At 46.3% G+C, this 13,524-nt stretch overlaps 1 protein-coding gene across 1 annotated transcript; it reads right to left on the reverse strand.

Annotated features, from left to right (window-relative positions):
* Positions 1 to 4,062: 4,062 nt before the first annotated feature.
* ACTC1 (actin alpha cardiac muscle 1) lies at positions 4,063 to 9,335 on the reverse strand. The gene is made up of 7 exons (XM_065940401.1): positions 9,241 to 9,335; positions 8,511 to 8,661; positions 7,054 to 7,378; positions 6,196 to 6,357; positions 5,879 to 6,070; positions 4,920 to 5,101; positions 4,063 to 4,379 (listed from the first exon to the last, which is right to left on the reverse strand). The coding sequence occupies exons 2-7, from the start codon at positions 8,637 to 8,639 to the stop codon at positions 4,236 to 4,238; spliced, it is 1,134 nt and encodes a 377-aa protein (XP_065796473.1). The 5' UTR covers positions 8,640 to 8,661; positions 9,241 to 9,335; the 3' UTR covers positions 4,063 to 4,235.
* Positions 9,336 to 13,524: the final 4,189 nt, after the last annotated feature.

Here is a 13,524-nt window from a genome sequence, read left to right on the forward strand (position 1 = left end):
ATCTTATAGAGATTGTTGGGTTTCTGGATCCCCAGGCCACAGTGGAGTCTGGAGAGATTGTTGCCACCAAAATCTTGGCTTTCTCTGCTCACCAGAGCCAAGTAAGAAAATACAGAGACAGTTTGGAGGAAATAGAAAAATGGCTTTAATCCTCAAACCAGTAGCGGAGAGAACACAGTAGGCTCAGGCTTCAAGAACTGTGTTTCCCCTCCATAGGGAATCTAGGAGAATCAAGTTGGGGCTTGCAGTCAGGGGTTAGAGATAAAGAACATAGGTGTAGGGATCCTGTGTTCTTCTTTCTTTTTGCATTGTGGCTTGCAGATAGTCACCTTCTTGCTGTGTCCTCACCTGCCCTTTCCTGCAAATGGGCACACTCCAGGTGGCTCATCTTTTTATAAGAACACCAGGCCTGTTGGATTAGGGCCCCACCTTTATATCTCATTTAACCTTAATGACTCCTTAAAGGTCCTGTCTCCAAATACAGTCACATTGCGGAGGTTAGGGTTTCAACATATGAATTGCAATTGTGGCAGGGGTTGGAGTGGGGTGGGAGTGGCATACATAATTCAGGCCCTAACAGATTCCATAGAAGAAGTGGAGAAAAAGGTGGAGACCCAGTTTTAGGCTGATATTGTATTGCTGCTGCTGCTGCTAAGTCGCTTCAGTCCTGTCCAACTCTATGCGACCCCATAGACGGCAGCCCACCAGGCTCCTTCGTCCATGGGATTTTCCAAGCAAGAGTACTGGAGTGGTATGCCATTGCCTTCTCCGGACATTGTATTAGGCTCAGGGTATAGTAAACCGATCCTACCTCTCTGTTCCATTTTCTTCAGTTATTATCCTTTTCTAACTCTACACTCTAATGATTTAAGCACATCTACATAATAACCATTGCTAAGAAGTGACCATTATTAAGAAAAATAAAGACATAGTGTTTTAGGATCTTAGAAATAAATCAAAGTACTTCTTTCATTTTAAACTGAGAAAAATATCATGACCAATATGGGTTGTTTTACATTGCATCTTAACCAAGATCTATTTACTGTAGACATTTCAATTTACACATGTGAGGGTGGCCTTAAGAAAAATCCTATTGCCTTAATATCTTTCTTAAGCATGATTATTAGAAGAATCAGTTTTCTAATATCTCACACCCTATCAAGCAATTTTGAGGAAACCTCAAAATTCAACAAGAACCTGTGTACTTTCCACTTTTGCTACAAATATCAGAAAGTGATTCCAAAAACTTCCACTTTTAAGCAGAAACAATACCCATTCCACTTACATTCACACATAGAAAGAACCACAGGTGATACAGAAGCCAGTTGCCTAAACCTAAAGTATTAATACTGTATTTAGAGAATAAAATTCATAATTTACAATGTATTCAATTTGAGAAAAAAGAGACACAGAGACTGGCTAAATCGTCTCCCCATACATGCTCCAAACCTGTCTCTGGCTGATACTTAGCTTTTAAATCAATTTACCTGTGCTACAAGAAAAAGTTGGGGGAAGAAAAGAAAATCTACAGGAAAGTTAATGGTATCTTATGTAAATGTCACTAATTAATTTATTCTTTAACCCTTAATGCAAAGAAAGACTTCCATTTAGCTGTGCTAAATATGGAGCTCGAAGCACAGCCAATGTGCTCTCCTCCATCTTTGTGCCCCCACACCTACTACTGTACCTGGCCCAGAATCAAGGGTCAAGAGATGTCTTTATGAATGAATGAACATAAAGACATAATCACTACCTGGAATGATGATGACATTGGGAACTTCTTAAGACTGTCTGATGAGCTAACAATACTCCGAATTTTGAACCCAGACTCTCTAAAGGGTGTGTGATAGAATGTGGTTACTTTTGATAAACTATGACTAAGTTAGAAAAGATTGTTGTAGAAGAATCTTTAGATTAGATGTCAAAACATCTGGGTTCCTGACTTGGGTATTCCACAAACAAGCTATATATTGTGTTTGGCGGGGAGGGGGATGTGCACTCAGTTTTGTCTGACTCTTTGCAACCCATGGACTGTAGGTCACCAGGCTTCTCTAGTCATGGGATTCTCCAGGCAAGGATGCTGGAGTAAGCTGCCGTCTCCCACTCTAGGGGGTCTTTCTGACCGTGGAATTCTCCAGGCAAGAATACTGGAGTAAGCTGCCGTCTCCCACTCTAGGGGGTCTTTCTGACCGTGGGATTCTCCAGGCAAGAATACTGGAGTAAGCTGCCATCTCCGACTCTAGGGGATCTTTCCGACCCAGGCATCAAACCTGTGTCTCTTATGTCTCCTGAATGGGCAGGTGGTTCTTTACCACTAGCACCACCTGGAAGCCCATATAGCATTGTACCCATTGCTTTATCTGTGTTTTAATTCTCTCATCAATAGGTAAAAGTTTAATTAACTTCATTCAATTGGTCTTACATGGCTTTCCAGGTAGCACTGGTGGTAAAGAATCCGCCTGTCAATGCAGGAGACGTAAGACACTTGGGTTCGATTCCTGGGTTGGGGAGATCCCTTGGAGAAGGGCATGGCAACCCAATCCAGTATTCTTGCCTGGAAAATTCCATGGGCAGAGGAGCCTGGTGGGCTACAGTCCATGAGTTGCAAAGAGTCAGACACGACTGAGTGGAAATACACACACATATACAAATGGTCTAACAGTTCATCAACAGTTAAGTTGAAAGTTAAAATTTTTAAAGCTCTGCAATCAGGTTGAAATCTACCTTTCCAAACTGATGGCCTAAAATTCATCAGTTCCCACCAGGCTGCCTCGTGCTTTGTGTGATGTCTTCTGCCCTGTCTCCTGCTGAAGCTTTCTCCCTCCTCATCCCATCTCTTTAATTCTTAACCACCTTTCAAGACCCATACACATATGTCCACTTCCTTGAAGCCTCCCAAACCACATACACTGGGAGCTTCTGAGTCGTGTGTATGTGAACCCTTCAAGGACAGAGTATGATAGAGGTGCTACCCCCAAAGTCTTTTGCAAAGAGTACAGCACAGAGTGAAGGAAATATTGTGCCTTTCTGCCCCCCTTAACCCCTCAGGACTTTAGAGCCTTCACTCTACTCAACCCAAAATCCCAAGATTTTAAAGACCTGAAGAGCCTGAAGATGTCCATTCCCCAGGTTAGCCACTGGTTAGGCAGAGGTGTCTGCTGCCTGTTTCCTCACGTTTCTTTCTGTGTTTCTTTTTGCCCACACCATGTGGCTTGTGTGATCTTAGTTCCAGGGACTGAACCCACAGCAGTAAAAGCTCAGAGTCCTAACTACTGGACCTCCAGAGAATTCCCCATCCTCACACTTATTTTGAACAGTCACAGTACAGTGGTCTTGATTTGCTTAGGGAGTATTTGGAATGGGGTATGGCTGGGTTTTTGTCAGCTGACCTCACTGTTTCACTGTTAACATGCATGACCCTTAGGAAGACAACTGAAGAGGCTGTGAATTGAGCATTTATACTAATCTATTTAAAATAACCTTTGACTTTCTCATTACCAATATCTATGTGGCTTTGGCAAAGTCACAAAAATAACTGGCACATGTGCTAAAACCACAATTTTCAGTGTTATCATAGAAACTAATCTTCACAGACTGTATTCTCCAATCCATTTCTCACTTATGTGGACCTAAACCTAATCACACTGATGAACTGACAAAGGATTAGATGGTTGGATGGCATCACCAACTCGATGGACATGAGTTTGAGCAAGCTCTGGGAGCTGGTGATGGACAGGGAAGCCTGGCGTGCTGCAGTCCATGGGGTCGCAAAGAGTCAGACATGACTGAGTGACTGAACTGAACTGAAAACCTAATCTGCTTTTCAGGTATAAATTATCTTCATGATTCTGTCCCAAAGGGTAAAATCAAAATTTAATATTGTAACTCCCAGCTAAAAGTCACACTGATGGACTGATGTGGTGCTGTGATATTACAAAGCTCATGGTGTCAAGGCCATCAGTATATGAGAGCTCACAGACTGAGTAAGCAAACATTGGCCCCATCCCACTCCTTCCCCAAACCCCAAACAGAAATAAGAAATGCTTGCTTTTGTAGGTTGCAAGTCCTGGTCTGGTTTATTTATAAAGCAATAAATATTAGAAGCACAAATAAATTGCACGTGTGTAAACAAACTGTACAATGATTGATGAGAGATGAGGGAGGGTGGTTCAGAAGACTCCAAAAAGCATCATACCATCATCCTGAATGTAATGTAGACTAAGAGAGAAGGCACCTTAGAAGCACTTGCGGTGGACGATGGAGGGGCCTGCCTCATCATATTCTTGCTTGCTGATCCACATCTGCTGGAAGGTGGACAGGGAGGCCAGGATGGAGCCCCCAATCCAGACAGAGTACTTACGCTCAGGGGGAGCAATAATCTGCAGAAGGAAAGCAAAAGCTGCCAGTGAACTCTGAGGTTCCAAGCAACAGAGTAAGCAACATGGTGGGGAGATTCACAGAAAATACACTGGTGATCAAGTCACTGTAATGTGATACAAATGAACAATCCCAGTAATCCTACAAATGAATATGGTTGACTCAAGATGAATGCATTTTCTCTATTTCATCGTTTCCATGATTAAAGACTCTATAAAATAGAAGTTCCCTACTTCTCTGAACCAGAGAATAATGTGACAATAAGCTATAGGAAGCTTAGCCTGAAAGTTGGGGTCTTTTAAAATGTGTTCAAAGGTTTAGACTTTTTTTCCTCAAAGATTTATTTTTATCCACTGCTTTAAAGTGTTTTAAAATTTCCTATCTTGGGAAAAGTGCCAGAAAAATCAGAAAAGGTGCTATAAAAGCAAAAGGTTTCTGTGAGACAGGAAGCTATTTGTGTGAGGGGAAAGGAGTTAGGAATTCTGCTTGGTCTATGGAGACCTGCCTTGGTTTCCCCCCACCCCACCACAGAAGTTCTTTACCTTGATTTTCATGGTGCTAGGAGCCAGAGCAGTGATTTCCTTTTGCATGCGATCAGCAATACCAGGGTACATGGTGGTACCTCCAGATAAGACATTGTTGGCATACAGATCCTTGCGAATATCAATGTCACATTTCATGATGCTGTTGTAAGTTGTTTCATGGATGCCAGCAGATTCCATACCTATGAACAAGTTTTAAAAAGTCACAGTGCATTCAGGCCATGGGGCCAGGGTGGAGGGAAGATAACAAGACTCCTCTGTGTTGGTAAACTGTTGCCATTTGTCTCTGAAACATATGTTCCTCTATAATGTACTGCAGAGTTTTGTGGAACAGGTGTCTTAAAAATGCTGAGAGTAATCTACAACAGACTGCCAAGACACAAACAACTGCTTTTAGCACCTGTTTAGAGGGAATACTTGCTGTACCCATCAAACCTATGGAGATGCAATAGAAAAGCATGAGACACACATTCATGTGAAATGAATGCCATCTTATTTATGGACTAAAATAAGATACTGACAAGCTTCCTCTTAGAAATCCCTGCTTAGGAAAGGTGTGAGTGTCCAGTTATTACTATAAGTAAGATTGTTGTCACATTTAATAATGAGTGACCTGGAAGTAAGGTCTAGCTGCTTGGTGATGGAATCTACCAGAATAAGTCAGCTCTCTTGAGTCATTGTCTCTTCCTTGCAAATAAGGATTATTCAGTTACTACGCTATCTCATTCCATGTTTCAAGATGAAGCCGGTGTCATATGATAAAGTCATCCTTTGTCATATCATTGCTGCAGAAGAGGAATGGCCATCCCTGCAAAAACCATCGGGACTTGAGGCTGAACTGTGTGGGTCTCCAAGCTATGACTACTTTCAACACAAGGGCCCCTTAATCATTGTTGATTATAATAGATTTTTCTCTGGAAGCCCCAAGCTGTGTGTCTGCACCAGCCCATACAACTCACCAATGAAGGAGGGCTGGAAGAGCGTCTCAGGGCAGCGGAAGCGCTCGTTGCCAATAGTGATGACTTGGCCATCAGGCAGCTCATAGCTCTTCTCCAGGGAGGAGGAAGAAGCAGCCGTAGCCATTTCATTCTCAAAATCCAGAGCGACATAGCACAGCTTCTCTTTAATGTCACGAACAATCTCACGTTCAGCTGCAGAAATAAAGGGGGTCACAGGTAAGCTCTGAAGGATGACATCAGCTTTGGAGAGGTAGGTGGGTTCACTGGTGGAGAAAGCCAGACACCTACTGTGGCAGATGAAACACACACAGACTCACCGGTGGTGACAAAGGAGTAGCCACGCTCAGTGAGGATCTTCATGAGGTAGTCCGTGAGATCCCGACCAGCTAGATCCAGACGCATGATGGCGTGGGGCAAAGCATAGCCCTCATAGATGGGGACGTTGTGGGTCACACCATCCCCAGAGTCCAGAACAATGCCTGTCAGAGGAAATAGGCAAAAACAAGGTAAATCTCTCAGGACACCACTGCTTTCGCCATGTCAAAGTCTACTTCCACTCTTGGCTAAGAGATACTAGCACTGGGCAAAGATCCAGATAAAATGAGTACAATGCATGCTAAGACTAAAGCCAGCGACAGCTCATCCTTTTAAATATTGTGGTAGAAGAATTTCCCCAGGAGACTTTCAAATGGCCATCCCTCTTACCAGTCATTTGCACATTATGCAAGCATCCAGGTGTGTTTTTTGTTTTTTTTTCCCCCTCACATCTAACTAACACGTTTCTCTCTTTTTTGACTCAGACTTTGTAGGGAATGTAGGTTCTCTCTGGGTTCATCTCTACTGGAGATGTTTGCCCAGGGGCTGGGATAATGTGAACACACACCAACAACTGCTACATTCCAGGTAATTAGTTTGTGCAGAGCCTCAATATCTGACATCACATATTTTAGGCAAGGAAAGGCTCTAACTCCATATTCTTTCTGCTCTTAGAAATAAGTGTGCTCAGGGTACTCTTGTTACCTCTCTGTCTTGGCACAGACACCTTCCCAGGGAGTGTGGGGAAAGAGGTCATTCTTTTGTCATTGGGGAAACTGATTCACAGCAAGGTCAGTGACTTGGGAGTGTAATTAACCAGAAACTATCTCACAATCGCACACCTTACAATCCAAACACACCTGTGGTACGGCCAGAAGCATACAGGGAGAGCACCGCCTGGATGGCCACATACATGGCGGGGACGTTGAAGGTCTCAAACATGATCTGAGTCATCTTCTCACGGTTGGCCTTGGGGTTCAGTGGGGCCTCGGTGAGCAGAGTGGGGTGCTCCTCCGGGGCTACACGGAGCTCATTGTAGAAGGTATGGTGCCAGATCTTCTCCATGTCATCCCAATTGGTGATGATGCCATGTTCAATGGGGTACTTGAGAGTCAGGATACCTCGCTTGCTCTGAGCTTCATCACCTACATAGGAATCCTTCTGACCCATACCCACCATGACTCCCTGCAAGAAGAAAGAGATTAGACAATCAAGCTTCCTCCATGTTAGGAATATATTCAATGCCTAATTAATTTGTCTAACTGCCCAAATCAAGGGGCATCTTATGAATACGAGAAATAATAAACAATAGTTTACCCCAATTCAGAAATATCATTTAAAATCAGTCCTGTACCTTTCCCCACCCCACCCTCAGGAGGCATAATTCTATTGTTCAGAATATAACTGGGGGTGAAGAGGAATGAAGCTATTTCACTGAAGAAGCAGAGCGACATCTCATTTTTAAATTGTTATAATATCTTCATGAAATTATTAAGCTTATCACCTATGTCAACTGGAATATAAATGACTACACTGTGGAATGACTGCATTAATGACACATTGCATGTCTCCTCAGAAAAGATTTTTACATTCATCAAGTGAACCTAAAAAGAAGGACAGATATGCCATTATCATCGTGTCTGTGAAATCCAGCCTGCCCAGAGTGTCCCGGAGTACCCATAGTCACCCACACTGAGGAATACCGCTCTCCTCCCTGGCAGTCTGTCTGCCAGGCATTGTGGCACAGCCAGAGAGCGTGGTGTCTCTTCTAATAAACAAGGTGGTATGTCACTATCACTATGCACTTACTGCCTCTGTCACGCCTGGCTTCTAAAAATGCAATAGCCAGGAAGCAGATAGATCACATCTTTGGGGAGCCCTATAAACTGGCTGTGAACAAGAGGGAGCAATGTGGCTTGGCCCCTGGTTGGCTGGGAGAAGTTGTATTATTATGAGTTCTGAACTGGAATGAAAAAAAAAAAAAAAAAGGCCAAGGAGTAAGGTGAAATGTATAGGAGGAAGAGAAGACTGAAAGAGAGATGCTGCTGCCTTTTCACACCAGCGAGCTGGACCCTTGGCGAGCTGTGTCCCTGAAGTGGACTGGGGTTGGGGAGTGGAATGCACATTTCCTGGTATGTTGGCGGGTTTAAGTTACTTGTCAGCTCGGATTTGAAGCTAATTCATCTTTTCTTATCTGACTTAAAGAGTTCACGAGACAGGAGGGTCAAGTGAGACATCTCCTCGGTTGCTGGGCTGAAGAGGTGGCAGGAGAGGGGTGTGCAACGGGGCTGGGACTGCGCAGCGGGCTGAAGCTTACCTGGTGGCGCGGGCGGCCCACGATGGAAGGGAAGACCGCGCGGGGCGCGTCGTCGCCCGCGAAGCCGGCCTTCACCAGCCCGGAACCGTTGTCGCACACCAGGGCGGTGGTCTCCTCGTCGTCGCACATCTTGGCACAGCTTCGGCGGGGTCTGCGGGGGGAGCAGAGCAAGGCGGCCCAAGTTTAGCGCCTGCGGAGCTGGCCTGGTCCGCTCCCCCGGAGGAGGGGACAGGCAGAGGAGGTTCCGCGGACGGGAGTCGGGGGCGGGGGGCGCCGGCCATCTCCCTTCCCCTGGGGCAGAAAAAGTGAGAAGCAGCTCCGGAGCAGGGGGGCGGGGACCCGTGCATGCTCCGCGGCCAGCAGGCTCACCCTCTGCCCCAGGGCAAACGGGACAGTCATCCCTTAGAAGGTCCTCCCCAGCCCTCCACACTTTGCGCCCTTTCACAAACTGGGACCCCACTACGGCTTCATCCACACTCCCATCCATGCTCCAGCCCCAGGAGGAGAGAAAAGGACAAGACAACAGGGACCCCCTATGGGGCGCAAGGCTCCCCCTCTGCGAGCCCCTCTCCTGTGAAGATCGAGACCCTGGGCAAAAGAAGTTAGAGAGCCAAAGGGAAAGTTTGGTCTTAAGGAAAAAAGAGGAAAAGTGATGGAGCGGCGGGAGCGCGGGGCACCCGCTCCGGGCGCGGGGCGGAGGGAGGCGCGGAGGCGGGTGGCGCCGACTCACTGTCCGCGGGGCGGGCTCGGCTCGGTCGCTCAGGCGGCGGCAGGCGCTGGTGCCCCGCGCGCGGCGCGCGGCTTTATAGCGCGCTGATGGACGGGGTCAGTTGGAGCGATCGGGGGCAGGGGTGGGGGGCCCGGCCGGCCACCTTGCCTTATTTGGTCGCCTTCTCACCACTGAGGAGCGCCGAGGCCATTCATGGAGCCAAGGGCAGGGGAGAGTATCGGCCAGGGGGCCCCCAGACCATGTAAGGAAGGGGAGGGGGCAACCAGGGGGATGGCCAAATAGGGAGCTAGGGAGGCGCAGAACGGGAAGGGTAGGGGGCAGGGGAAGACTGAGTGACGCCAGCCACCCCCTCCCCCTTCCTGGGTGGGGGTGCTCCCTGGGTGTGCCCGGACTGGTTCCCCCGCAGCCCCGCCAGCCTAAGAGACAATCAGCCACAGACGAGTGGGAAGGCTTGGCGCCCTGCCCTCTGCTGAGGGGTCCTGACAGCTGGGCCAGAGCAGCGGGGGAGTGCCGGCGACTTCTCATCCTCCCGCTCTGGGAGCTGGAGGAGCGGAGCCCTGGGAGTCCTCATGCACCCTAACTGCACCCCAGCAGCACAACTGGGGGCCAGAAAAGGGGCGCGTGGTGCAGAACACCCTCCTGGGCTAGTCCCCACCAACCTGCATGACAGCTCAGGGATCTGTACTCTTCTGTGGCAGAAAGCCGAGATTAACCAAGGCCACCTTGGTCCGCAATTTATGCTTGGTTCCAGGGGCTGGTTAGGGAAGAGGCCAGACAGAGCTTGCCCAGTCTTGCTGGGGGACAGAGCAGGTGTACCCCGGCCCAGACATAAGGTGGGCTCTCCTCCATGTCTCCAGGGTTTTGCTCAAACTCAGAGTCCTGTCTTTAGGCCAGAAAAGGACTTCTTGTTGTCAAAGTGAATGAATGAACAAATACCAAAGGCTGCTTGTCCATTAGCTGGTGGATGAGGGTTTCCCCGCTGGCTCAGATGGTAGAGTCGGCCTGCAATACAGGAGACCTGGGTTCAACCCCTGGGTTGGGAAGATCCCCTGGAGAAGGGAATGGCAGCCCACTCCAGTATTCTTGCTGGGAGAATTCCATGGACAGAGGAGCCTGGCGGGCTACAGTCCATGGGGTCCCAAAGAGTCGGACATCACTAAGTGCCTAACACAAGCACACAGTGGAACGTCCATAAACTGAGCGCCAAAGCCTTTACTCCAGGTGAAGATAAGACTGAAAGAGAACTATTCTTGTCAAGAAGATAACAGCAACTTCAACCCTATGAACATACCACAGAGATATCATCCTAACCAGGCATGAATTAGAAAAGCAGAGTCTCAGGCCCCACCCCAAAACTACTGAAGCAGAGGCTGCTTTCTAGCAAGACGCTTAGTTGATTCATATGTATGTTGATGTGTAAAAAGCCCAGGTATAAATAATCAGCTCTTTTGTGGAGGATCTTGGGATTTTGGAGAAAGGGATGACATGAAGCAAGGAGGGGAGGAAGGAACAGAGAGATAGAAGAAGGACACAGATCCCTGGTTTGCCCTGGCCTGCCCTGTATTCTCAGTTCTTGACCGGCACTTTGATTTTTAATGCTTGTGTTTTTCCTCCTGTTCACACCAGTTAAAAATAGAAAACTGGGCACAGGCATCCATCTCTGGAGTGGTCTTGGATTGATATGCTAAGGAGGCCTACTGATTAGATACTTGTCCAGACTGGGGAATGCTGGGTCCTCCCCTCTGAGCTCCCCAACCATGTTTGGGTTGGTCTGGAGAAAAAAGCCTGAGGGCGGCTGGGTGATGGAGCCAGGTGAGGATCATGCCAGCTGGGCTCATTCTGCCATGTGGTAAGCCTTTTTCAGTGAAAATGCCCATAGATGGGAGGCAAACAGCAGAGCTGCTTGGGCTCAGGCAGATGCAGAAGAACCAAGAAAAAGCAGAAATGCAACTAGTGATACAGCCCAACATCCCTGGGTTTGACCCTTACCTCTATCACTTACTACCTGTTTTGCTCTTGGGCAAATCACTTCACTGTCCTAAGCCCCAATTTTACCCTTTGAAAAAGGATACAACTCTTTTCCGGCAGGGGTTACTAGCTATAGTAATAATTAGAGACAAGTGATATAAGCCACATAGAACTATTACAATTCAGTAATAATGACACAGGCAGCTGTAGTTCTCACTTTTGAAATTTTGGGTCAATTTCATTCACTTATCGATTCAGCAAATATTTTTGGGACAAGAACTGTGCTTGTCACTGGGAAATGTGAGCAATAAAGCAGAGCAGGACTCATACTGCAGAGCAACTGCAAAGGAGACAGAGGCAGTTATTTATGGTACATGCTGGGAAGGACAAGGAGAGAATCACTGGGATAGTCACAAAAAGGGAGATTCAAAAGAGGGTTCAGCTGCCATATGACCCAGCAATCCCACTCCTGGGCATACACACTGAGGAAACCAGATCTGAAAGAGACACGTGCACCCCAATGTTCATCGCAGCACTGTTTATAATAGCCAGGACATGGAAGCAACCTAGATGCCCATCAGCAGATGAATGGATAAGGAAGCTGTGGTACATATACACCATGGAGTATTACTCAGCCATTAAAAAGAATTCATTTGAATCAGTTCTAATGAGATGAATGAAACTGGAGCCTGTTATACAGAGTGAAGTAAGCCAGAAAGATAAAGACCAATACAGTATATTAACGCATATATATGGAATTTAGAAAGATGGTTAACGATAACCCTATATGCAAAACAGAAAATGAGACACAGATGTACAGAACAGACTTTTGGACTCTGTGGGAGAAGGCGAGGGTGGGATGTTTCGAAAGAACAGCATCGAAATGTGTATATTATCTATGGTGAAACAGATCACCAGCCCAGACTGGATGCATGAGACAAGTGCTCGGGGTTGGTGCACTGGGAGGACCCAGAGGGATCGGGTGGAGAGGGAGGTGGGAGGGGGGATCGAGATGGGGAATACATGTAAACCCATGGCTGATTCATGCCAATTTATGGCAAAAACCACTACAATATTGTAAAGTAATTAGCCTCCAACTAATAAAAATAAATGGAAAAAAAAAAAGAAAAGAGGGTTCAGGACTTCCCTGGTAGTCCAGTGGTTAAGACTACAGACTTCCATTTCAGAGGGTGAGGGTTCAATTCCTGGACAGGGAAAGTTCTGCATGCCTCGTGGTATGCTTCCCCCATCAAAAAAAGAGTTCAGAGAAAGGCTTCCTGAGGAAATATTTCATTATTTTAAAGTAGAGTAGGACTGAAGTTCATGACCATTTGTGTGAAAGAAGCAGTTTCTCCTTGGGAGTGGCTGAGGGCACATTCCCACGTTCACTGCTATTTGTGTAAAAGGAACCCCTGGAAAGTCTAGCAGATCACCAAACACCATGGTTATTTCTGAATCCTTTGTAAATACTTCCAGGGCTCAGGACACCAATTCCAGCCCACCCACCTAGGGCTCAGTCTGCCCTGGAGAAGGTCGGTGGAGTACTGAAGCCAGTTTCATAATCATCACCCTTAAAATGTTTAAAAAACAATTTCATGTTTTCCCATTTAGAACAAAACATTTTCTTGTGCATTGTATTTATGGTGAGAACACTTTTTCCCATTCAAGACATGATGGTTTGATCTTTGTTCATTGTAATACTGTTCAATTTCCACATCTTAAAACTCTAAACCTTATTTTTATATATTTTAAAATTTAAGTCGATGGGAATATAAGATTCCAAGACTGATTTTCCTTTGACACCATTTTTCAGGGATCCACTTAATTTGAAAATTGATAGTGTCTACTTAAGTATAGAAAAGTGACTTACCTTTTGTGGTGCATTCTGGAATTTTTAAAAAATTTTGGTAAAATATACATACCACAAAATGAACCACTTTAACCCTCTAAAATTGCACAGTTCAGTAGTGTTAAGTACATTCACATTACTGTGCAGCCAGCCAAACTCCCAGTTTTTGATGCAACTTGTGACTAAATTGACTTCAAAATCCAGGAATGACTGTGCCTTGCAGTTTGAGAAAGACTGTCTTTTACATGGTAGAGAACCATTGTTGTGCCTGCTTTGCCCAGGGTCACGTGGGTGAGCAAATGGAAGAGTGAGGCTTCAAATCCAGACACCAGACCACTCCCTGATCCTAACCACCACCTCAAATGCCAATCAGTCCACTCAGACTGCTGTTTCTTCAAATGGAATGCTGCAACCACTGGTAGCCAAATTACCTGGACTGCCTAATAGCAACGCAGATTCCCAGATTT

Source organism: Muntiacus reevesi, chromosome 7 (genome assembly GCF_963930625.1).
Source record: "Muntiacus reevesi chromosome 7, mMunRee1.1, whole genome shotgun sequence".
NCBI lineage: Eukaryota > Metazoa > Chordata > Mammalia > Artiodactyla > Cervidae > Muntiacus > Muntiacus reevesi.

Bases quoted from the DNA above. Each gene is read 5' to 3' on its own strand.
- ACTC1 (XM_065940401.1), bottom strand. From the start codon at position 8,639: ATGTGCGACGACGAGGAGACCACCGCCCTGGTGTGCGACAACGGTTCC. The intron at 5,102-5,878 runs GTGAGTTGTATG...ACTTGTTCATAG, and splicing joins CTTCCAGCCCTCCTTCATTG to GTATGGAATCTGCTGGCATC. The intron at 4,380-4,919 runs GTAAAGAACTTC...TTCCTTCTGCAG, and splicing joins CTAGCACCATGAAAATCAAG to ATTATTGCTCCCCCTGAGCG.